Genomic DNA, 26611 nt, shown 5'->3' on the forward strand with positions numbered 1-26611 from the left:
TACTCCTAAATATTAAATACAGGTTACCAACATTCTTTTCAATGCAAGCATACAAGTTACTCTTTATCTCTGGGACCATAAACAAGTTCTGGAAGATGTAATTGAAGTAATAAAATCAGAGAAATTTTAAGTTGGAACACCAGTCTTAAGAAGAAAACATATTAAGCACAATAAGAAGGAATGAATTCATATCATATGCATCATATTACAACTAAGAAGGAGAGAGCCTAAAGTAAGCAAGAAATAGTAAGTGAAAATTGTACAGCAATGATTTCTCATTAGGATGTGTGTGAAGAGCCTCTTGATAATCTAGTGTGCTGTCTTAGTATTTTAGTACATATTAAAACATTTTATATGAGCTTTTACAAGTCAGCTCATGACCTGGATTCTTCCAACTCTTGTTTTCTCATTATATCCTCAGTTCCTCGAGGGCAGGCATTTTCAGTCTAACCAACTCTCACAAGAAAACAAGGTTCTGTACTATTATTATTATTATTCCCACTGTATTTGTACTGATCAGGAAAACATGAGGGAAGTTAGATGACTTGTCCAAGGTCACTAAGATTCAAGCCAGATTTAACTGAGGCCATGCTCTTTCTCCCCAGTGGAACTACCTTTTGAAGCCCAGAGCAGCTGATAGGGTCGGGTCTGTCAGTGGATGAGGGAGAGGGGAGGCTGGGGAGCACCCCCAGTGTGAGGATGTTGTGGGAGACTCCTGGGAGGGCACAGCGACCCAGACCAGGGACTTGAGATGGGTAGGGGCTCCCCTGGCTGGGGAAGGTTATGGTAAGGAGGGCCTAGGTCGGTCCAGGGAAGCTTGTAAAAGATGCAGCAGAGGGCTGGTGAGGTGGGGAGGGCTCAGGCAGGGCATGGGCGGCGGGGGAGGGGTTCCACGGGCCCCGGCAGAGCCGGGGAACCGGCAGGACAGGAGCGAAATGGTTTCCCCACAGGCCGCGCCAGGAGCGCAGGTGCACGGCGGCCGGGCCTGGACCTGTGCGGCCGCCTCCTAGCTCACCCGGCGGCTTCTCGGGGCCCGGCCCTTCCGGTCCCCGCGGGGTCGTCCTCCTCCAGGGGCCCGTGGTCTCTCACCTGCCCGGTGGCCGCAGCGCCGCCCCTCCTCCTCCATATCGCAGCCCGGACCCCAGCTCCGCCCGCCGCCCGGGAGGATGCAGGGCTAGAGGCATCATCGCCATCGCTGCCGCCTCCGCGCATCCCGGGAGCCGCGGCAAGCCGGGGCGTGGAGGCGCAGTCACGGAGACGCCGAGGGCGCCGCCCCCCACCCCCACGCCGGACACTCCGGCTCGGCGCCCCGCCTGCCCCTGCGCCCTCGACGACTCGCGGGCCTCCCGTTGCCCCGGGGCCCGACCGCTCCCGTCGCCCCGACCTCCGTCCTCCGCGCCGCTCGAGGTCTCAGGCGCGCCGTTTTGCCGCTCGGGTAGTGGCGGCTCCCCGAGGCTGTTACGAGCTGACATACCGAGGAAGAGGGGGAGCGGACTGGGTGGAGAGGAGGGCAAAGGTGGGGGCACCGACGGACACAGCGCGACCCACGGGGGCCTTGGCCCTTAGAGGGTGGAGACCGTGGACAGCGAGGCGTGGCCAGGCTTCACGTCCGTCTTGGCGGGATCTGGGGGCTTCCCAGGCTTCTGGTCGACCCGCCGCCCACCTCTCCCCATTCCTGGCGCTTCCGAGTCCGCCTTCCTAGCTCCTCTCTACGCTGTAGCTAATACTTTTTCTCTTAAACTGGCGTTGTCGTCCAGTTTGGTACTCTGAGACACAGAATCTGTAAATCAAATCATTGCAACAGACTTTAAGTCAAACCAACCATAACCTTATTTTTTCTCCTCTCAGCTCTCTGAAAGTATTAATGAATTTATTGAGGGAACTCAGCAAAGGGCATAACTACTAGGAAACAAATGCGAAGAGCAAAGAAACTACCCATGCAAGTGAAATAACCAAGCCAAGAAATCATCGCCGTTACTCAATGCTGTGTTCAATGTTAATCATCTTGAAAAGCAATGGTGCAATGTATGCAGCTAATTTTAGTAAGCAAGGACACAAACCAAAAAATTTACCAGCCTCTCATTCTAAAGTGCACAGTGTGTCCAAAATAATGAACTCATAAAAGTGGGTTTTAGTCTCAAGAGTTATCAAGTAGCATTCCCAAGGATGTTTGTTACTCTGGGGACAAAAGAAAGACAGTTAAACTCTTTACTACACTTCAGTGTCCCAACCTGGGTAATTAGGATCTTACTACTTTTCTGACCTTCTCAGAGGGTACCACTTGGAAACACAGAGTGCTATTTGAATGTTCTTATCCTTCACTGAGTGCCAGAAAACCAGAAAGTTCCATTCAAGTGAAGTACTTAGGACACTGCTATTGAAACACCTATTTTGGCCAATAGTTTATCTTCTAAAACAGAACAGTTCGGCACCAACAAGTACCAAGTAATTGGATTTATGCATATATTTTTCCCAGCCACCCCCACCACTCTGCTTTCATCAAGAGAAAATCAAGAGGGCTGGATAATTTATGAGGTAGATACCCAGTCCAGGGGTTGACTATGCTATCAGAATTTAGAAATAACTTCAAAAAAAATTTTTTTTTCCACAAGTTGTAAAGGATTCTAGAGAGCTAGAAGAGGAAATCTGGAACCATCAAAGTTCCAGAACTAGTAAGCACGATCAACAAGACGAAAGCTACTATGATCACGTCTACAAAACGTACCAGCAGTGTGTCAAATTGGAAAGAACACTGGTTTAGTAGTCACAAAGTGGAAATCTACAAATAAACAAGCAGGGCTGACCCTAAGTATGTTAAGATATGAATAGGCTATCAATTGGCAGGGAAACCAACATTCTAATACACACTATCATTGACAATGCAAATTGACCCACGCACTTTGAGGAAAGAACATGAGAGCCATTAAAATGCTTAGATTCATGACCTAAAAATCTCACTCCTTGGAATTTATCCTAAGGAAATACCTGAATAAAAGAAACAAGTTTTAAGTATGAAGGGATGAAAATGTTCACTGCAGTGGGATCTGTAATAGAGAAAACTGAAAACCTTGATGTTCAACAATGAGGGAATACCCCAAACAGTAACAAGACAAATGGCCCTTGGCCGCAAAAATAATTACAAAGTCTGTAGAAAGTTAATTTTTCCAGTAAGACAAAATTCCTCACTGGTCCTCTCTGGCCACACTACTAATCATTAACATTAAGAAAATAGGTAGGTAGGGCTTCCCTGGTGGCACAGTGGTTGAGTCCGCCTGCCGATGCAGGGGACACGGGTTCGTGCCCCGGTCCGGGAAGATCCCACATACCGCGGCGCGGCTGGGCCCGTGAGCCATGGCCGCTGAGCCTGCGCGTCCGGAGCCTGTGCTCTGCAACGGGAGAGGCCACAACAGTGAGAGGCCCGCGTACCACAAAAAAAAAAAAAAAAAAAAAAAAAGAAAGAAAATAGGTAGGTAAATTTTCCTCCCAAATTTTGAAACACAATTTGCAAATTCTTTTTTTTAAAGGATTCATTCAGAAACTAAAGATTATTTATTGGCTCATACAACATTAAAGATACAGGCTTTCTCCTCCCCTTACTTCCTACCACTCCCACCCATCCCCACCCATCCCCACCCATCCCCACCCGAAACCTGCCTTAGCTCAGTCTTCCAGGCCCAATCAGCAGTGACTTCTAAACACTGGTCTGCCTACACACACCCCCGCCAAACCCTTAACACTTGCATTCCCTTAACACTGTTCCTGCTACCGTTCTCCATTCTTTTGAATGCAACATCCATTTAAGAATTTAGACAATAGTGGCCATTCATCCCTTTTCTCTCCCTCCTCCTTTTCATTCTTGAGGCCACCGATAGAAAATTTAGGAATTAAATAATTCACAATATAACCAGTTAGGGTATCAAAGTAATAAGCAACTTCTAAGCCTGGTATCAGAATCACATTGGGCATGTGATTAAGGTGCCCTGCTTTTAGGCCTAGAGTGGACCTTAGGAGTCGTCACCAGTGGTTCTCAATCCTGGCTGCACAACTGAAGCATTTACGGAGCTTTTAAAAGACTTTTAAAGCTTTTAAAAGACGTTGATGCCTGAGTCCCAACCACAGAAATTCTGACTGAGGAACACAGTGGGTGCCCAGTATCTTATATTTTTTTAATTCCCCACTTTAGGAACCTCGCCTATGGCAGTGTATTTTCATACAGCTTAGCTAGGAAAAATTGAAGTGGTCAATACAACATAAAACCTCACTGCTCAAACTGTGGTTTCAGGACCAGGCATCAATATCATGAGCTGGGAGCATGAACTAAAATTCACATTCTAGGCCCATCAATTTGAGAATCAATCATTTAGACCAGTGTTGTCCAACAGAACTTTCTGTGATGATGAAAACATTTACCTGCCTATTTAACAGGGTAACCACTAGCCAAAAGTGGCTAATGAGCACTTGAAATGTGGCTATTGAGACTGAGGAATTTTTAATTTAATTTACATGTAAACAGTCACACATGGCTATGACCTATTGTGCTGGACAGGTCTGATCTAGATAATTCACTCTGGTCAGAGGGCAGGAATTTACGGATCCAGATCTATGAATGCAAAAGGAATCCATGAGGGTCACTGGCTACAGAACTGTCTTCTCCTTGTAATGAAGACAAAAGCCAGGTGTTAAAAACAATCCATTTATTGGGTTTTAAACTAGTTACACAATTGAAATAATCAGTTTGGCACTACACTATACAGGGATTACGCCTGTGTATGCTGACACTTAAATACTGTACCAGGACCTCTGCTGTGCTTAGGTCTGTATCGAGTCATTCAGCAAGTAGATACTAAAAAATATACCATAGTGTTCCTTTAAGGAAGACTGTACAGGGTGGGCTGCAAGATGACATTCACCAACTTGTGAATTAATTGAACCTAGAAGATACCTTGAGTTCTATAAACTGGTCATAGGCAAACATGTAGTGTTCGCATTTAGAGATGCGCACAAAAAGTTACATAAAAGTTCACACATTCTAACGATAAATAAACTCAAAAAACCCATACCTCAGCTTTTGTAACATGAAAAGATAAAGAAAATAATTTAAAAACACAAAAAAATGGCATTCAATTGGTACAAAAGCCAAAAAAATCACTATAATAAAGAGCTATATGTTTATCTTTACAAATTAATTACACAATGGTGTTGTGTAAGAGGTTGCATCTGTACAAAGTCTTGCCAATGCTATCTCTACAGTTTATACAGTCTTTTACATCTATGTAACATTTATTAAACAAGTCAAATAAATATTAAGACTTATTAGTCTCAATGATTCTGCAGGCAAAAAGAAAAAAAAAGGAAAAGGAAAAAAAATTAAAAAGAGAAAAAAAATTACAGAATTTCCACAAACACAGCAGACTTCCATTAGTCAAGTGTAACAGTTTTCAAAGAGGGTCAAACAATATTTGCAAAGAATACAGGTAAAAATCAACCAGTCAGGGTTTTTATTGTTGTTGCTGTTTATTTGCAAAATCACACATTGTATACATACATATCAATCAAAATTTATTCACCAAACCCCTAGTTTTTCAGCAACTGCTCTTCTATTCAGCACCAAAAACTCCAGTCTGTGGGAAACACGTGGACACAGACTTCACTTCTGTGTCTTGGTCGAGCAATCCATCAGGTCCTTGGATGGGTTCAAGACTTGCCCTCTTTTCCTTCCCTCTTCATGGCTCTCCAGACCCAAGGCTCTCAAGGCTTCAGATTTATGGCCCACAGGCCTACTACCATCTAAACCCACAGCCATTTGGAAAGAATTCAAAATAATTTGAGATGAATGAAATGACAGGATCTGTTATTACAGATGGGTCTTCTCCATTCCAAGTAAACTGTTTCATAATGAGTTCCTACTCTGTCTGGTCTTGGATGCCATGATCATACTGGGTTAATTATTTCTAGTCTGAGACATTATGGCTTTGTCTGATGCCTCAAAGAAAAAATGATTAATATTCCAGAAATACTTCTGGACAAGTTAGGAAATCAAATGGCAGCTGAGAACCTGTGGAACGCAGACTAATGAGACCAAACACAGAAACCACCAAAATGATGAGAGCTCAACAGAGGCAGGGTTTTAAAACCTGCAGAAAGCCACCACAGATGGTACCTGAGGATCTGGAATTTTTGATGAAAAGAGCTCGAAGTGAGGACTACTCATCTGTATCAAGGAGGAAAAAAATTTCAGTTAGACAACAGGACATCCAACTCTAAGAGCCCAGAAAATGAAATCTTCATTCATCCTATCTCAGTAGAAAGGTTTCTGGGTCCTCCCTCTTTAATACAGAATGGATGATAAATACTTAAGAATCCAGGTGAAATGTTTTCACAACTGTAGAACCTAGAATCCCTACGACAACCAAAAATGGCCAGGCCCCACTCAGGAGGTAATTAAGAGTAAGATCTCTTTTCTTTTATCTAACCATAAGCCCACTCATGTATAAAGGCCCAAAAGCAGTCACATCAATTCTCTGTGTAATACCTAAAGCAGAGAAGAAAGGATAAAATTCTCTGGGAACTTAACTTCCACTGGCCATAGTAAAAGTCATGAAAGAAAAAACCTAGGAATACCCGCTTCTCAGTTATCAAGCCAATGACATTTGAGGATATCAGACTTCTTTAAACTTTGCTGCCTCACCTTTCTATGCATAATAGCAGGGTGACACGAGGAGATCGGTGAGAACAAGCAGCTGGTCATCAGTGAATTGCTGTTTGTGTTCTTGCCAGTTGTCATGGTGCGTCCTTCGGAAATTGGATAAGGTCTTTTTTACAGTCATCTGTAGAGTAGGCAACCCACATACATTTTATTTTAACCTTTCCAGGATTATATTTAGGATACCTTTAGCTAAATAACAATCCTTCTAGACTTCAGATCTTACACTTCACCAAGAGCTACAAAACCAATAAACCAATCTTACTTCAAAAAGCCACCAAGCTTACTTCTTTAGAATTAGTAGTAGCTGCAATTTAGGACAAGCAACCAGAACTCGCACCACATTATTAAAACAGTTTCAATATATACTTACATCTATTTATCAAAGTGAAAAGAACAAAGTCATTGGTCTTCCAAGTTGTTTAATGTAGGAACACAGGTGTTCACTAAATAATACCATCACATTTTCCTGTTTAATATTAGCTCCCAGTTAGATACTTCCTAGATATAAAATGCTAGTGAAATAGAAGCATAAAATTTATTCTGACAACACTGACAATACCTTACTTCCACTGGACTCGGAGGGACAGAAGCTACGGTAATTTCCTTGCTACCAAAAGATCTCAAATATACAGGCAGCAGGGTCTCTGCAAGATTTTAATAATTATTGATGAGTAACTTGGCTCTGGCAGAGGTAGGAGTAGTAGCTTTATCAAAGCAGAAGATCCAGAGTATATAGATTAGTATAAATGGTTTCTTACAAAATATCACTGATAATATCTGTGCAAAGAAACTAACAAGGGAGAATTTTACCTCAATAGGCTGAGGATCATTCAGATGTGCACTGAGATTCATAAGGAGCTGGGGCATCCAGGTGGGAACATCGTAAGGGCTAGAAAGAACACACGCACCAAGTCCCAGCACCCCGGCATGGCGTTTGACCAACTCTGCAAAGAAAACAGCAATTTATGTGCAAATATTTACAGGACTCTATTGCACTTGCTACAGTGAAACAAATTAGTTTTCGATCATGCTAGTTGTTTCCAATGTTTGAATTTCTGCATTTAAAAATGACTCTGTATGCATATCAAAAACATGATTTTAAGGCTAAACTAAAAACATCCCATAGCCGTCCCTCAATGACAGCATAATTATATTTAGGTCCAGAAATGTGTCATGTATTTGGTAAAACTAACATAGTAATGGCTTTTTCTGATCAATTCATATCATACGTGAAAGTGCAATTCCTGATCCTAAAAAAATCGCCAGTCAAAATTAGATCCCACTTTTCTGGATGTGACTACCTCCTACAGAATGCATCAATTCATTAGGTAAACACACCATGAATGTGGAATGTCTGTATTCCGCAAAACAGAACTGCTATGTGTCTGTATTCTACAGGGCCTCTATTCTTCCTTTTTAGTGATAGAAGTTACATTAAAGTGCTTTCAAATTCTCATTGTTTTTTAATAAAGACGTGTGCATGTATGTGTTTGTAAGTCTATTATATGTGTATACATGAAATGCCATGGATAGGGAGTTGAAATTAAGAAAAAGGGAATTTGGAGTAGTCATAAACAATGCCATTTGGTTGTAACAAAAACCTAAAACTACTTTGGTACTTAATTATTAAAAACACAGTTTTCAAGCAAAAAAACTAGAATATATATTGGTATTTTATTGGAAATTGCTATTAGGTAACTATATGACATACTCAAAACCCTGGTAGACACAGAGAACAGACTTGTGGTTGCGGGGCGGAGGGGTAGTCAGTCCTGCTGAGTGTGGGGTCAGCAGAGGCAAACTATTAAATACAAGATGGATAAACGGCAAGGTCCTACCACAGAGCACAGGGAACTATACTCAGTACGCTGTGACAAACCAGAATGGGAAAGAACATGAAAAAGAATGTATATATGTATAACTGAGTCACTATGCTGTACAGAAATTAATACAACACTGTAAATCAACTATACTTCAATAAAATTAAAAACAAAATTAAAACCTTGCTATAATCAGCACTTAAGAGCTTCATATTCCAAGCATTTTCTGCAAATTCAGTCAGCTTCCCACTTACTAATAGTCTATGTTTTCCATTATTCTTCTATTTGTAGTTAACAGTGGCAAGATCGGGTGCTTCTTTGCAATCACATTTAAATTTCTCTTTAAACATGACACAGTCATCAGATCTCATTCTCTTGTTTACCTTCGTGCTCAATTAGAGTGGAAGCTCCCATAGAATAATGAGTGTTCTCACCCTCTATCTAACGCCTAGGGAAGTAATGATTTTCCTCTCTCCAAATGAAAGCAAGGCTTGTTTTGTTTACTTAGTTTTTTCTCTTAGTACATTTACACATAAGTTATAAATTCTAAAAGCAAATATTTTAGATCCTCCAAAATAATTCTGGATACCTCTCTTTATAAAGAGATTTCAGGTGGGTGGGTACAGGCTTATTTACTACAATAGTTGTATGCAGCCGTGTACACATTCCTTTGTACCTCTCTCAATTTCAGCTTTTACACCCCAGGTCTTGCCTTCTACACGCAAAGCTTCTCAAAAGCAGGGTCAGCTATTCCCGGTACCTAGCATAGACCTAGGCACATACAAGCACTCAATAAATATTTGTTGAGTTAAGCCTGGCTAATTCCCAAAAGGTGTTCTCCATCAGTCTTGTTACCTGCAGAAGGAATCGTATTCGTATCTCCTACAAAACCAGGGTCTCGTTTCCTTTTCTTCGGTAGTTTTGTTTTGCAAAGTTGCTCAAAATGAATCTGCATAGGACTGTCCATGGTAAGGAAATTGCACTGTAACAGACCACTTAAGGTGGTAGCAGCCATTTCCCGAACCTATAGAAGACAATCACTTCCATTAGAGCCAAGATCCTAAGCCTGGGGAGGTGAAGAAAGTGGTAAGGGGACTGGGGTGGGGATTTTCCCTGATATTTGTATACAAATTGTGTAAATGCTCTTTTGCAGTTTCTTAATAGAGATTTCATCAGACTCTCAAAGGGTCTGTGGCCTCAAGATGGATGAGTCACTACACCAGGTTCACAGAAAGTTTAATGGTTAACCATGCTATACAAAATTAAATTTCTCTATACATTATTTTCTCACTGACTGATAGTTCTTATCTGGGGTGTAACTGTAAAAGCAGTGCCAGAGCCTGACATTAAAATAAAATTTTCCTAGACTCTACGTCTCTTAAAACAACTGCTGTTGTTGTTTTCACTGGTAATAAAGATACAGGATAATTTCTATAATTGGCATACATAGTAGAGATTTATATCCATCTTAACTCTTACGAATTTCACAGGCTGTTGTCAGACTATAAATACAGTTCATAGAAGTACTAAATGAAGAGTGTTTAACAGTCCATTTCAAATTGAAATGGGAACTCAAGTTTTGGGAAGACAAAAAAGCTGTAAAAAGTTATCTCAAATATATCACAAAAATTTCTGCTAAATAGTTGTAAGGAAAGGTAATAATAATTTGAAAAAAACCACTCAAATGTTTTGCTACTTATTCATTCAAAAGACTTTTTCTTAAATTTTTCAATGTGACAGTTTGGGGGTTCTTAACATATTCTTTGCTACTTTTATTACATTATTATATGAAATACATTATAAAATGTTTTACTACTTCATACTTGGTTGCATTATTTCCTTTCATACCATGATTTATTTTTACACTCAACTATTGACTAGAATGCTTTCAACTTCTCACTACTGTGCTATAAAACACTTAATTTATATAATTTTTCCACATTGCAATGTATTTTCTTAGGACATGGCTAATTCTAAGAATTGGGATTACTAAATTTCAATGTATCTCCAATTTTACTATTAATTTTGTGGCTACTGGTTGCTTTTCAAAAAGCCAGTGCTAACATATACTATGATACAAAACTAATGGGAATACTAGGTTTTAACTTACCAACACTGGTTATTATTATTACATGTTTTTGTCTTTGGTGGGTGGAGGACATGAAATTAAGAGTCTCATTGTTTTAAGTTTGTATTTCTCTGGTCATTAAGAGAGGTTTGACTTTTGTTTACTGCTTATATTGTTTTCACCCATACATATATGATACCACCACCACCATCTACTCCTCAAGGTCTTAATGGTCTTCTTATGTTTTTCTCTAGTTTGATGCTTGACCAATTAAACTGATGAGTTTCTAATATTCTTGTGGTCAGATTTGTCCATCTCTGGATTTGTGAAATCTATTGACTTAAATACTTAGAATGTCATTCTCGGCTCACAGTTCACATAAATATCCAAATTCATTTCTCCTACTTTCTCTAAGTAAAAAGTATGTGTTTGGGGGGGTTGGGGGGTGTATCTATACTATATCTGGAATACACTTCAGTGTGAGATGTTCTAATCTATTTTTTTTTCTCCAAACTGCTATCAAATTACCCAAACACCTCTAACTGAATTGTTCTTTCCCAGTAGTGGCATCTACTTTTGTGATGTTTTGTTCCAAGGGTCAGTCTGTACATGTCTATAATAATTAACTTTACAAGGTAAGCAAAAAAGGTATTTAGCTTCTTTATGTATAAAAAATTTCTCAACATTTCTAAAAATTTTCCTTTAAATCTAATAAAGTTTTCTTTAAACATTTCTCATTTAGATTACCACGAAGTTTTTTTTCCCCAATATTGTCATGAATACTTCTGGCTAATTGTTACTGATATTCAATACCACATGTTTTAAAACTGATAATTTTAATAAATGTCATGCTTATGTTTACAGTAACAGCTAAGTTTAAGCCTACTACATGGAATAAAATACAAGAATAATCTATAAAAATGTTCTAAAAAAAGGTCCAGAAAACAGTCCGTTTAGCTATAATATTTAAAGGTAGGAAACACTGACTTTTGAGATTTCCACCTTTCCATTTCCATTCCTTTAAGTTTAATGAAGAAAAAAATAAGAATAGCCTAAAAAAAATTTACAGATAGCTGCAAATATTTTAATCGAAGGCTGTCAGAGTTATAACCACTGGGTGAGTACCCTAAGAACTGGACATATCTGCTCCCAGAACACAAGAAAGCTGGAATGTAAAATACATAGATTCATAAGGGAGGTGGAGAAATTTCTATTCCCAGTTTCCTAGGGATACAAATCTATTTTCAATGCTCTCAAATAAAATACAGATAATTACTGGGAGTGCTCCACTATATGGAAAACCCATAAAGTCCATAAAATAAAATAAGCAAACATTTCACAAAATTTTCAATTACATTTTCTTTACCTAAGGCCAATTTAGGCAGTTATATCTTATTTAATGCTACTTCAGCAAAAAAGTTGACTTTAATTTCTCTACCAAGGAAAATAAAAAGGGACAACAATCTTATCTTAAATCTACTGAATAATAGCACCTATGTGTAGATTTTCATTCTCTTGAAACTGCTCTCATACACATTCCTATTAGCCCTTTAAAAATCAGTAAGGTAAGTAGAGTATTATCACCTGCAGTTTCATAGATTAAGAAGACTTTGGTTCATAAATGTTATCTGCCCAATTGCAAAGAGAAGCCAGAAGAAGTACGTGTCCAATGTCTGTTTCCATTTGTACTACAGGAAATGATTGGGGTATCAAAACTAATCACATAGGGCTATGTTAAAATTAAAAGTTACTTTTACTTTACATATCAGTGTGTAAATACTTCTTAAAAGAGGTGCCATAATGCTTTCTTTAAATTTATTAAATTTCGGTTTGCTATAACCTAAATTTTACCTCTAGCTGTTCATCCTCCAAAAGACTTATAACCAGCCACCTGATGTCTTTAACTGCATCTTCATTGTTTAGGAAAATAAAGAGGTTATAAAATACCATGGTCTGGAGGTAGGTCAGTACTGTATATCTAGCATGCCAAGAACTGCTTCTTGCTGTCTGTGGATGAGAAATTAGTAGAAATGATGAAAACAGTGCTGACAAGAACATGAGATGACAGTGAAATTACAAATAGTATAGACTTCCGATATAACTCTACTTTTACAGGTATAGCTAGAGCAAGCTCATCTTATACTTCCTTCTAAACAAAAGGTTGCACAAGCTATTTCAGGTAAAAGTTAGCTATTCTGAATGTATGAATGAATGGTTGAGAGTAAAGGGAAAGGAACACAGATAAAAGTCAATTTTAGAAGAATTATTTATAATTAATGACTCTTAAGTCCTCCAACGCTTGCACATTATCTTATTTCACTTTTGATAGTAGCTGGTAGGGTAATGAAAGCAAACAAAATTGAGAACTACTAAATTCTACTGCAAAAAAATACCATTTGAGGCTGTTAAAAAATATCTTTCAGGGGAAAGCATGGGAACATGTCCATTTTTTATATTATATAACACATGTGTAACCTGCATAAAGCTGAGCACATAGTACACTAAAAATGCAGCCACAGGACTTCCCTTGTGGTCCAGTGGTTAAGACTCCACGCTTCCACTGCAGGGGGTATGGGTTCAACCCCTGGTCGGGGAACTAAGATCCCACAGATCCCACATGCCTTGCGGCACAGCCAAAAATAAATTAAATAAATAAATAAAAATGCAGCCAGAAAATATATACTCACTTAGGTCTTTCTACCACAGATCAGAAAATACAAGTGAATAAAATAAAGGGGAAATGGTAAAAGAGAATGCCCACCCTCTCCCTCATAAGCACTTTGTTTCCAAGGTGTTTCAATAATTAGCTCTTTATGTATATAGAAAATTTAGAGTTGAGTGACCTGCCCAGTGTCACAGAAATCGGTGGCAGAGCCAGGTACAGATTCTAAATCTGTTTCTTTGGTCAACATATGTCTCCTCTCATACTAAAAGAAGATTCAAAATGAATGCAAGTATCAGGTGTTGTGTGTACTGCAGCTGACTTTGTGAAATTCTTAGAATTGTAAACCAAATATATGTGTTTGATATAAATTCTTACTTGTTTTAGCACCCGAAGTACCAAAGGCACTTGATGAGGGTAAAGCAACCCCTGAGACATTAGTGATAAACATAACTTTGCATCTCTTTTCAGTTCATCATAGCTATTGTCATTTTCCACTGGGGCAATCTAGAGAACAACAAAAAAAACCAAAGACATAAACTGAAAAACAGCCAATAAGTACAAAGGCATCCTTACATGAAAGAAATTACATTTTTAATTTTAACAACTTCTACAGAAAAATCCAAACATACACAAAACTAGAGAATAGTATAATGAATCCCCATGAATCAATCACTTCTTCAACAATGACAAATTCATGGCTAATCCTTTCAATTTTTGCTCCCCTGTGGTTCCCCATCCCCCAATTAAATTATTTGAAGCAAATCCCAGACATATTTCATCCATAAATATTTTATTTTCGGGAATTCCCTGGCAGTCCGGTTGTTAGGGCTCTGTGCTTCCAGTGTAGGGGGCACGGGTTCAGCCCCTGGTCAGGGAACTAAGATCCCACAAGCCACATAGCATGCCCCCCCCAAAAAAGTTATTTTTATCTCTGAAAGATAAAGTCTCTTATTTAAAAAACCTGTAATGACATCATACATAAAAATTCATTACAGTTAAAATATATTCAGTAGTGCTCACATTTCCCCAACTATTTGATGCCTGCATATACCAGATCCCACTTACCATGAAGGCCTAAACGAGATTCTCAACCTCAATATTTGTATATTCAGGTTAACTGTTAGGCCCGTCACTAGCAAATTATGCAGTACAGCAATCTAATGATACACATTTTTTCTGCAAATTTCAAGTGGATTCAAATAAATCATCCTATCAACCTCATTCTCATATACTATTTGCTTTCTGACTTTTTCTGAGTGAAGAAAAGGGGTGGAACTCCAGCTATCCCAACATTCATTGCACATTACCCATTTACGAACATATGAGATCATGTTCCATACCCACTGGGTATGTGGTAGTGGAAAAAAGTTTAAGCACCACTGCCCTAAAGACAAACCATATCTACACCAAGGACCTACAAGTAACAAAGACCTATCTATACACTAATGGCTACTGTCCACTTTTATATCCCAAAAGATCCCAAAGGTATCCATGGGTATCAGGCCCTACAGAGCACTTTAAAAAGTATTTTAGTAGTGAATCCTGTGAAAATTTCCAGAAGTGTTATCTTTTTGAAATTTCCTAAAGACAAAATACACAATGGCAGATGAAAAGTTTAGCATTCCATTTGCTAATAAACAGTAACAAGGGCCCTCCGTCTTAAATAATAACAACTCTATTGACCATAATTGTCAAGTAGTGGTGATGTTTGTGCCAAGCCTTCCCAATTTGCAATAAGACTAGACTGTTTTCTTAACCACAACCAACCACAGCCATCACTACCAACTATAATTTTGGAAACTACTATATAATCTTAGTTTACTAGCTTTATCCACTGACTGGAGAGATGAATAATTAAAACCACCTCAGGTTATATCTTACACCAAATAAAACTTCAATATGATTACCAGACACAAGTTATTTCCTGCAAATATTTGTTAGAACCAACTATATATAGTGCCATTTAGCAATGTAAAATAAATACAATATACTGAACACTTTGATTTTCAAATTTATTATACATTAAATTAAAAAGTCAGGGATAGCTATATTCAAAAATGTCATTGTGGCTTTTTTTTTTAAAGCTATCAATATTTTCCTAAACTATTACTTGAAAACTGGCTCTCAGTGAAACAATGTTGTCTTTAGACTTTTCATGTAACTGTCAAGATCATACTCTTACCTAATATTAGAAAGATTATTTCAACAAATATTTAACCACTAACACCTAATGATTTTCCTGTGACTATTCTACCTTTCAGAGATGCAAACAAATCATACACAGTCTGAAAACCTATCAACCATCTGATGATAATTATAAATTCCTTTTGAAGGTCAAAAGGGGATACATTTTAAATTTCAGACATAAACTTACCTTAAAAAACAAAGGTAGAAGCTGAAGTTGTTCAGTGACTGCTGTAGAGAAGGATCTTCCCGCACTTGCCATCAGCCATTTCAATACTTTATGGAAACAAACACAAAGAGTCAGTCTTTGCTATCCAGTTAGAGACTACAAAGTAGAGTGATTCTATATTGCTAGTGTCAGCCACTCTGATAGCTCTTCAATGAAAGAAAGAGGTCTGTGTTACTTCACAAATTAGATCAGCAGTGTGACAGGATCCATAACAAATGGTATCAACTAATCTAGGGGACTGAAGCCACCCTCAAAGAATGAATCAGCAAATTATTAATGGTCTACAAACACTCACACAAAGTACAAATTAAAACTAGCCTTCAAAAATCCTAACAAAGCAAAACTGATGACTAGGTTAGTTGTTTATACTTAGAATCCTTGAAAAAGTTTTAGATATACAAACAACAGGGAACCCCCAATAATCAAGACAATTTTGAAAAAGAAAAGTTGGAGGACTCACAATTCCAGATTTCAAAACTTAATACAAAGCTATAGTAATCAAAACAGTGTGGTACTGACATAAGAACAGACATAGAGACCAACTGAATAGGCCAGAGAGCACAGAAATAAATGCTCACACATATGGCCAATTTTCAACAACAGTGCCAAGACTATTCAATGAAAAAAACGACAGTCTTTTTAACCAATGATGCTGGGAAACTGGGTATCACAAGCAAAAGAAAGAAGCTGGATCCTTATTTTATACCATAGACAAAAATTAGCTCAAAGTGGACTGAAGACTGAAATGTAAGTGCTAAAACTATAAAACTCTTAGAAGAAAACTTAAGGGACAAACTTCATGACACTGGATTTGGCAACAATTTCTTAGACATGACACCAAAAGCAAAGGCAACAAAAGAAAGAGGTAAATCAGACTTCATTAAAATTAAAACTTTTGTGCATCAAAGGACACTATCAAGAGTCAAAATGGGAGAAAATATTTGCAAATCATTTTCAGATAAGGGACTGATATCCAGAATATAGAAAGAACTACAACTCAACGACAACAAAACAACCTAATTCAAAAATGGGCAAAGAACTTGACATTTCTCCAGAGAAGAAACAAAAATAGAAAATAAGCCAATGAAAAGATTTTCAACCACTATTCATAAGGGAAATGCAAATTAAAACCACAAGATACCTTCTTCACACCTATAAGGAGAGCTATAGTCATAAAAGGTGTTGGCAAAAATGTGGAAGAGTTGGGACCCATCTGCACTGCTGGTTGGAATGTAAAATGGTGTGGACACTGTGGAAAGTAGCTTGGTGGCTCCTCAAAAAATTAAACATAGAATTACCACATGGTCTAGCAATTCTGCTTTCAATACCCAAAAGAATTGAAAGTAGAGACTCAAACATACTTCTACATTAATACTCATAGAAATATTATTCACAATAGTCAAAAGGTGTAAACAACCTGAATGTCCATGAACAGATGAACTGATAAACACTGAAAGCACTACGCAAAGTGAAAAAAGCCAGACATAAAAGGACAAATATTGTATGATTCTCCTTATATGAGATACCTAGAATAGGCAAATTACAGAGACAGAAAGTAGAATGGTGGTTGCCAGGGGCTGAGGGAGGAGAGAATGAGGAGTTATTCTTTAAGGTACAGAGTTTCCGTTTTGCAAGATGAAAAGAGTATAAAGATGGAGGAAAGTGATGGCTGTATAACAATGTAAATGTATTTGATGCCACTCAGCTATAAGTTTTATATTATGTATATTTTACCATAATAAAAAGGGGAGGGGGGAGAAGTCAATAGGATAATCTAAAATATCTGTTTTTAGAGGGAGTTTCTACTAAGTTTAGCCACTCACTAGTTTTTAAGAGTTTAATGCCCTGGGTTCGTTCATCTTCTTCACCAATTCCGTTTTCTTCCATTACATGGTTCTGAATTTCTTCATCTACATCCATGAGGGGTTTCAATTTATCTAGAATTCGAGCAGTAAACTCAGGGACACGAGGGGATGCTGTTGGTGCAGTGTTTGGCAAAGAAACATCTATCATGAATATATAGGTCAGCACACTGTAAAATAAAATACATATAATAAGAAGAGATCCCACATTATCAATAAAACTAAGGTTCAAAAGTATGACCCAACCAAAGTAAATTTTCCCAAGACAATCCCTAGAGAGGGTCTTGTGCCTGTGCACACAATTCTGAGGTATTAAAAACTACAGTGTGGCGACTACTCCCCACTGGCTTGTGAGCACACTACAGTTCTATTATACATTCAGAGACTCTTGTCTAATGTCCCACAATACAATATAAAACAAAATCTGAAGAAGAGGATATCATGAAACTCAATAGTAACATAACGAGTATGTATTACTAGACATTAAATTTTGATTAAAAAAAAACTCAAGAGGTATACCATACCACAGAGAAAATAATACCTACCTCCCTATTCTTTCCCTGACATTTTTGTAAACCTGGGTGAGTTTGGGTTCCAAGTACTTCAGTAGTCTATGCAATAGCTCAGGTACTCTCCACTCCTGCTGGGCAAGGCCACCTTGCAAGACATAGAGTCGACTAAAAATAAAGCACAGTAGAGTTGTGTTAGTGCCCCTCTCTGCCTTTACATGTTTTTTTTTTTTCCTGTGGCACGTGGGATCTTAGTTCCCCGACAAAAGATCAAACCCGTGCCCCCTGCAGTGGAAGTGCAGAGTCTTAACCACTGGACCGCCAGGGAAGTCCTGCTTTTACATGTTGACAGTATAGATTAATGTCTGTATTCCACTTAAAATTGTTTCATTTTCAAAGTAACAATTTAGAATAGCACCTTTAGGAAGATTTTATTAATTTTTTCTACATCATTTTCTCTGTATCTCATTTCATCTCCACTGCTATACAATCAAAGGAAACACTGACTTTAGAATACTCATTGAGTTAATCTCTAAGCATCAGAAGTTTCCTCACTAATTAATAATAATAATAATAAAAATTATTCTTCTTGTTACAGGATTATCTAGATTTTGTTCTCTTGTTCAGTAACTTTTGCAGCTCCTTATGCCCAAGTATATTTTTCCTTAAAGGGATTACTATCTTCTTTCCTAATAGGAAAGAGTGAAAAATTAGAACATGTGATAAAGAAGTTAGTAATACTGTCATGGTACAAAAAAGCAGTCCTGATATAAAAGATGTGACAGCAGAGTAGGCTGGACCTACTTTATCTTTGAATTGCTCAGGCTGCCTCCAATTCTCCTACTTGTTCTCAACTGAGAAATAACTGTATTTAGAATCATATGTTGTACTGAATTGAACTATGGTCATCTCCCAGAAGACAGTGTTACATTATGTAGCCTTTAGGAGTATAGACATTTCACTTCTACTTATACATAAAGAACAAAGATGTTATCTTTTGTTGTAAAATCTTTTGTTAACCTCATAAGCTTCCTTCTTATTTACCATGCATCTACAAAGGATCCTCCTTCACCACTCAGTGGTGATTCCAACAGCAGCTCAAAAAGCCAGTGAAGTTTCCGGGGATCTCTGCTTTCCTGTGTTGAAAATATAAAGCAGCAGCAATTAAAACAGAGGTCATATAATTTTTCAAATAAATCAGACATTGTTATTTTAGAAATATAAATAAATATAAGTATAGAGGAAGAAAATCAAACTAAAGCTCATAGGCAAGTCAAATCCAAATGTATTCTTATAGCTCATGTTAGAAAGACTAACAGTGAGAAAATTCTTAGCTAAATGGACTCTCTTAAATCAAAGTATAACTGCCCTGGACATATAAGGTGTCAAAAATAATACCTATAACCTTGTATCATCTGGCTTTTACTGTATGTAAGTTACACTTCTAGATATAGGATTTGACTTGTCACTTAATCTAAAAAGGCAATTACCATGGCAGAGAAGGTATAACAATCACTTAAGAGTTATCACTCAAGGCTTATTTAAAAAGATAAACAGAACCATCTCCAGTCATGTAAGATGATAAAATTTCAGGATTCAAGAGGTATAATGAGATTTTACACATTTTGAGACATGGTATGAAGCAGTTTGAATAGATCAGTGAGACACAAAAATGAATAGGAGAACTTACACAGGATGTTGCTATACAAGTTCCCCAGTCGTTATAAGTTTCTACTGTAATGTTGGACAATGCTGTTCGAAGCAGAGGACACAAAAGCTCTGAAAGCTTCTCCACCTACTCAAAACAAAATACACAGGAAAATGTTAATGATACTCAGAACATTTTTCTTCAACTATCTTTTTCTGCAAACACACACATACAAATACACAACCTGATACTTCCTTTATTTCTTAGAAGACCCAAATAATCCAAGAAAGTAACATCACCATGTTACCATGATACATATCAGGTAATAAGGCCATCTTTTTCCAAAAAAATAAAACAAAAATCAGAAAAGATAAGACACTTTATATGGTTTTTTACAAAATCTCTCATACTATTAAAAAGTTCTCTCTTTAAATGTCTGAATGACATAGTACACTGGGCTGAAACAAAACCTCAATCATCTCTGTATTTTGCATGCTTATGGAGGTCACTTGATTGAATCCTAATATAGGAAGCAATGACTTTTCAATACAATTTAGTATTAGCCTGAAGTATAACCTTTAAATTCCAAGTTTTGGATGACTATAAATAGCATTTTTAAAGTGTTCAGTTATACAGAGACTGTGAATATATATATATGTCTAAACACTAAACTGCTTCTCACAGTTTAGTGAGAACACAAATCACCTTGAGATCTTGATAAAACACAGATTCTGATTCATTAGATCAGGGTGGGACCTGGGATCCTACTTTTCTAATAAGCTCCCAAGTGATGCCCAAGCTGCAAGTCCATGGACTATACTTTAGTCAAAAGGACCTATGTAGGACAAATGGGGAGAGAGGGCTTGGGATAAGATTTCCAGTGGTAGCACTAGGCACTGAATAAAAAGAAAAAAACAAGCTATATCTTAAATAACTTATACAGAAAGGAGATGTGTTCTAGAAATGAGGTAACTCAAAAATGACAGAGACAGGATGACAAGGATATGTATGAACATGTTTAAATAAAATTGTTTCATATGTGAGCAGGAAAATGGCAATATTACAAACTAACGAATACTTTAATACATGATTCGAATATGTATAACTAAACTAATATATTAAAAAGTGTTGATAATCCTCCTAAAAAGAATGTGTAATTAAGTTTAGCAGAAACAGTATTTGCGTCTTTTCTTTGAAAAATGGCAGCCTACCTTTTACTCAGGCATTCTGGACATTTTACCAGGTTATTTTCAGTCTAGTGCATCTTGCTATAAGAAACTAACCTTAGGGTGGATATGTAAAACTTAATCTTACAATTAAAGTTAAATATTTCATATTTTAGGTGTTAACATCTTTTTCTTTTTTTAAAAGATGTGTGTGCCCTTGATGCAGCCATGAATATGTTCTGATAAACACACAACCTGCTGTCCACCTTAGAGCTCACAGCACCACGGGCTAACCCCATGGAGATGAGACAAGCAGGTAGGACCACTGTCCGCCCCGCCGCTGCCCCCATCAGCCGCCCGCCCGGCCACCTGTCGCCTTGCTCCCTCCTGAGGACCGCCAGCCCGAGGTGGCACCGGAATGCTGGCAGAGGGTCAGTGGTGGCGGAGGCTGAGGGACTGAGCTAGGTGTTAATACCTAACGTGTTGAGAATTGTTGCATAAATGGATAATGCAGCTTTAAGAGGGAATGCACTGTACAAATTACATCACCTTTTCAAATGTCCAATGTTTAGAGCCTCTGATTAAACCAGCTATAATTTCTGCAACACATCGCTGGGTGCTCTCATGTGAATCTGCAACCAAGCGTTCTAAATGGGGCTTCAGAACTGGCAGAAAGGCATCATCAAAATTTCTGAATATACCCTATGCAAATAAAAATAAAAGTTCTTCAGTACTCAAACGACTAGCATCTCCAGTATCACATGCTTATATCTGTTTGCTGTTATTACCACTGTGCTTAAAAAACTCCATATTCTCCCCTATAGAACTTAACTGTTTTAACAATGTAAGTTAAAATGGTAAAAACACTGTCATTTGCCACATTATATTTAAATATGATCAGTGAAAAATTAATAATCTTTTTAACCTTTTAACCTTAAAAATATCACACACACCTCAAAAAAAATCAAATAAACATGAAATGCACATAGTCTTGTGGGTTTTGGTTTTTTGCTTCTACTGCTAATTATAAATATTAGAGATAAATACTAAAAAGCTTGGGTTTTTTTGAGTCCTAGACCTTAAGCCAAGATGAATAAGATAGGCATTACTTCCAGAGTCATTTTAGATAAAGATAACAGATGACTAAACTCAAACTTTGAACAAATACTTTAAAACTTATGAACCTACAAATTGACAGTCACTAAGCTTTATGAAAAGGGTATGTAAATAACATAGTTACCTTAAAGAGGCAAAAACGTCGAGGATTAAATTTATCTTTTCCTTTTCTGTCTTCTAAAGATAGAAAAGTAATTAACTGTTCCACAAATTTAGGATCAGAAAAATGATCAAATATAATCTGTTCTGCCTATAAAGTTAAAAAAAAAGAACAACATTCAGGGATTAAAATCTATTTAAAAATATGATTCTGAAAACATTAAAATTCAACCATAAAGATTTGAAACTCAACAGTAAGTTTTTATTTTTGTTCTAAAGAATTTTTAGTTCTCATAGAGCCTTTCTGAAACCAAAATAATACTGCCTCCTAAAAATGCTAAATCCTAAGAATAGCTAAAAGTTTTCCTTCAGCTCTTCAAGTTTGGATTCCACTTCTCAAACTGCAAAATAAAACCAGAAATGTTCTGCTTGAGAAATGAAGACTTAATGCTATTGTGCCAATTTGTGTGCAAATTAGGAAAATCCTCCGAACTGCAAACCAAACCCCAGCAAATTATTTCCATATTTATAAAATATCAGCAGTTAAAAGGTAAACTTTGCTCAGAATTAGAAAATAAAAGCTACAACATTAATTGAGGAAGACATAAACCTAAAAGCCCTTCATCAACTTTCAAAATGATAAAGAAGTTCTACAAAGTCTAAGAAGTTCTGACTTAAATCTACAAACATCTATTTACTGAGTATCCATCATTTATACGCAATAAAAAAATTAAAGCCAGTACCCGAGTGCTAAGTAGGTAGTAACTTGGGAGTGACCTTAGATATAGAAGACTTGTGCTAACTGGTCCTAACAGAAGGGGGGACGGTTGTGGGGGAGTAAGGGAGCGCCCATTTACCAATACTTATTGTGCTATACTGCAATACACAAATTGGGGGAAAAAAACCCCATGAACTTAGTTTGAAATATAAATCAGGGGCCAAAAGTAAGATGCATCTGAACCAGGTAAGTGTTTACACGTGGTGAAATTAAATGCTTACCTCTGTCAAATCCTCCCTGCTTCTGCCAAGCTTAGGTTGCTCTTCCACACCAGCATAAACAACCATATTCCTACACAGTAAGAGTTTATATTTGTAATACACATAGGAAACATTAGAGCTTCTTGGACAGAAAGCATTAGAAGGCACTTCTAATATACTCTAATCAAATGCTAAGTTGTGGGTTATGAGTATATCACTCAGTCTTCCACCTTAAAAATCTCAGGTCATTGCATCCTAATGACAGAGATTATTGGTGTCAATAAGAGACAAATAAGTATTTCTTGGGGCTGGTTTAGACACGTGTAGTATTAATAGGTAGGAATATAACTTAGAGCAACTATTAACAAACTCCTTAGATGTATAATGGTGGACTAAGGAAGTCTAAGGGGTTTCAGTGGAAAGACAAGGAAGGAGGCAGGATGAGGCATAGCACTGGCAAGAACAAAGAAAAAGAGGAAGAGGGAAGAGGGAAAAAGCTAGAGATTGTGTATCTTTGGTGACAAAGTACCTCTAACTGCTTCAACTGCCTCAGAACCTCCCTAGAAATCCAGATGATAAAACAAATTATATCAAAGATAAGTTGTTGAATAATAAGGTGCATGGCAAGTTGCAACTTACTGTGGCCAGGTATAGTATCCCCAGTGAGTTTTTTCCACAAAGCAACTTGACTCCCATTCTTTTTTAGTTCTTGGTATACTTTTGCTATCATAATGCAACCAATGATTATCGGGTCTATCACCAGCAACAATTTGGGTGGGTTTAGGATATCCACCTAAGGAAAAGACAATTACATTTCGTGAATTTCAAAATAACTGTGCAATAATTATTCTCAAATAGTGCTAGTGTGACTTTATCTTCATACCAAGACTCTGTTAAAATTCGCTCAAGGCAAAAGCACATACATATGAGGCATTTCACATCAGAGAAGGAAAGATGGGATTATCCACTAAATGGTGTTGGGATAGTTATTAAAATGAGGGGAGAAAGTCAAGTTTGATCCATACTTCATCCCTTTTACCAAAATTAAAAGGATTAATTTTCTTAAAATTTCTTAGGTTTGAATTAATTAATTACAGAGCTCAACGAATTCCCATATACTCTCTTCAACCAGATGCCCCCAATTTTAACATTTCACCATGTGTACACTTTGACATTCTCTCTCTCTTTACACACACACACACACACACACACACACACACACACACACACACACACACACATGCACCTACCCACACTTGTGTTTTGGGACCAATAAATATTCATTTAATATGAGACCTACAAACATGTGTTTCAAGTGAGTGTAAAACAAGATAAGTAGTAGAGAGTATAATGAAATCAAAGTCTTTCCCACATTTAGTTAACACCATTTTATAGTGTTCCAAAATAAAGGTGGTAGTGGGTGCACAGCTACACTCCCTCCCAAAACGGGGTTGGGGGTAAACTGAAGACAGCTGTTTGAATATCTCAGGAGTTATCAGAGATAAAAAAAAAATGATAGCCAAAGTAATAAAAATGATGTTTTTCTCCCTCCAAAATCAAATTAACCTTGCCCCTAATCCTACTACTGAAGAAGAAACACTTAACATATTGATGAATTAAATAGTAATGGTATTTTAAGCCTTTGAAATACAGTTTGATAAATTACTAGTATAACTGCTTAGCTGATGAGATAAGTAAGTAGATGATATGTGTACCCAGAGTGTGTAAAAGCTACACATTTTATGTATTATAAAGACATAAAGAGCCATCTATTTTTATAAATACTTGTTATCACTAGTTTTTACTAAGTCAACTGTTTTCCCTTTATAATATTATTTCATACTTCGTATTAAAATCTTCCTATACTTCTATACTTTGTATAGAAAAATACTTGAGATCAAGAACTGTAATTTATACATTTCAAAGAAACTTTCCAAGTTTGACTGAGAAGCACTACTCATTACGTTTGACAGCACTTACTGATTTCATAAGGATTGATGGTCAGCTTTTTGTGGGTTCTTTTTAGCTGCTTAAGAATACCAGCAACAGCTGAGATTGCCATCTAAAAAAGAAGCAGGTACGGTACATATATCAAAATTTTAAATCTCTCAAATGGTTGCTCCCTTGATCAAAAGCAGAAGCTGGGTTCTGTTTCTTTCCAAGGCAGAGAAATACCTCACCCACTGACATCTGGCAGCACAGCCACATGAGGGCTAACTCTGACTTAGACTGAGTCAGTTGCAGTTCTTACTCTTAAACCTTCATCCATGCTAGTCTCTGCCTAAAAAACTTTTATCCTTTCTTTGTTAAACCAATTCCTGCTCATTCTTCCTATCTCAGCCTAAACATTTCTTCCTAAGGGTCTTTTCCCAATGTGCCAGGTCAGGTCAGCCCCATCTTGCACCCTACCTCTGTCAGTTTTCAAGGTAAAACCAACTAGTTGTATCCCTCAGATACCTTTCCCTTCCTGTAACATGTTATAACTATAATTAATTTTTTAAAGTCAACCTTTCCAATTAACCTATAAATATGTTCCCTGCTATATCTCCAGTGTTGAAATGCACAGCACCTGAACACCTCCTCATGTATTTGTTGGATGAGTTACTATCATCTCGGAACCAACAGAGGTAGATTTCAAATCAATACACTTCAAGATATCAGGTGAGGCAAAAATTTTCAAACCCAAGATTATAGCTAAAATAAAGTATCTACCTTTCGAACTACAATTGCATCATGGTTGAGATTCTCAACAAAAAAACGTATGGCACGAAGCGGTAACACTCGGTCATCTCTCAAAAGTAGAGACAAAAGCCCAATGCCTATATGTTCAAATTTCCAGGGCCTGAAAAGGGGAGGGAGGGGTGGAAATCACAAAACACATCATTCATAAAATCACTTTAAAAAAAACCCTGTATTTGAAACACTATAATTTTAAGTTTCCCAAGAATCAAAATAGGTATATTGAAAAATACTGCTCCTATCATTAGCCCCATACAGACTACAACTTTTTCTGACAGTCATTCATGGCCTTCAGGGTAGAAACCTCCTATAATACTGAAGATAAAAGTTTGAAAATTAAAAAAATATATTTTTCCACTTACAAGTTTCTCTGCTCCACACCATCTAGCAAAGTGTTTATCAAATTTTCATAGTTCCTTAAAAAAAAAAAAATAAATCTCAGGTAAGCTATTGTTTTAATACAATACTAAGATGGGGCTCCCCTGGTGGCACAGTGGTTGAGAGTCCGCCTGCCGATGCAGGGGACACGGGTTCGTGCCCCGGTCTGGGAAGATCCCACATGCCATGGAGTGGCTAGGCCCATGAGCCATGGCCGCTGAGCATGCGCTCCGCAACGGGAGAAGCCACAACAGTGAGAGGCCCGCGTACCGCAAACAAACAAACAAAATACTAAGATGAACATCAAATAATGTAATATGAATTCAAATTCCGGCCAAATTCACCCTCCTCTTCTCATCACCAGACTATAAAGGGTCTGGTGAGAAGAAAGCCAGAGTGAAAGCAGATGCGTGACCCTGGGAAAAGAAAATGAAAGGCAGAGGA

The 26611-nt window shown here is 37.5% G+C and overlaps 1 protein-coding gene across 1 annotated transcript in view; it reads right to left on the bottom strand.

The window, feature by feature from the left end:
- Positions 1 to 5495: 5495 nt before the first annotated feature.
- Positions 5496 to 26611, bottom strand: part of PSME4 (proteasome activator subunit 4) — a 95619-nt gene continuing 74503 nt past the window's right edge. Inside the window, exons 30-47 of the mRNA XM_082643142.1 lie at positions 26152 to 26205; positions 25763 to 25892; positions 25031 to 25112; positions 23690 to 23843; positions 23072 to 23141; positions 22098 to 22223; positions 21407 to 21559; positions 19734 to 19838; positions 19088 to 19179; positions 18080 to 18211; positions 17496 to 17704; positions 15634 to 15719; positions 13635 to 13763; positions 12446 to 12601; positions 9382 to 9550; positions 7517 to 7650; positions 6689 to 6827; positions 5496 to 6211 (exon numbers count right to left, since the gene is read on the bottom strand). Of these exons, the coding sequence (XP_082499268.1) occupies positions 6693 to 6827; positions 7517 to 7650; positions 9382 to 9550; positions 12446 to 12601; positions 13635 to 13763; positions 15634 to 15719; positions 17496 to 17704; positions 18080 to 18211; positions 19088 to 19179; positions 19734 to 19838; positions 21407 to 21559; positions 22098 to 22223; positions 23072 to 23141; positions 23690 to 23843; positions 25031 to 25112; positions 25763 to 25892; positions 26152 to 26205 (2116 nt within the window). The 3' untranslated portion in view covers positions 5496 to 6211; positions 6689 to 6692. The remainder of the gene's footprint in view (positions 6212 to 6688; positions 6828 to 7516; positions 7651 to 9381; positions 9551 to 12445; positions 12602 to 13634; positions 13764 to 15633; positions 15720 to 17495; positions 17705 to 18079; positions 18212 to 19087; positions 19180 to 19733; positions 19839 to 21406; positions 21560 to 22097; positions 22224 to 23071; positions 23142 to 23689; positions 23844 to 25030; positions 25113 to 25762; positions 25893 to 26151; positions 26206 to 26611) is intronic.

Source organism: Mesoplodon mirus, assembly GCF_964341445.2.
Source record: "Mesoplodon mirus genome assembly, chromosome: 14".
NCBI classification, from domain to species: Eukaryota; Metazoa; Chordata; class Mammalia; order Artiodactyla; family Ziphiidae; genus Mesoplodon; species Mesoplodon mirus.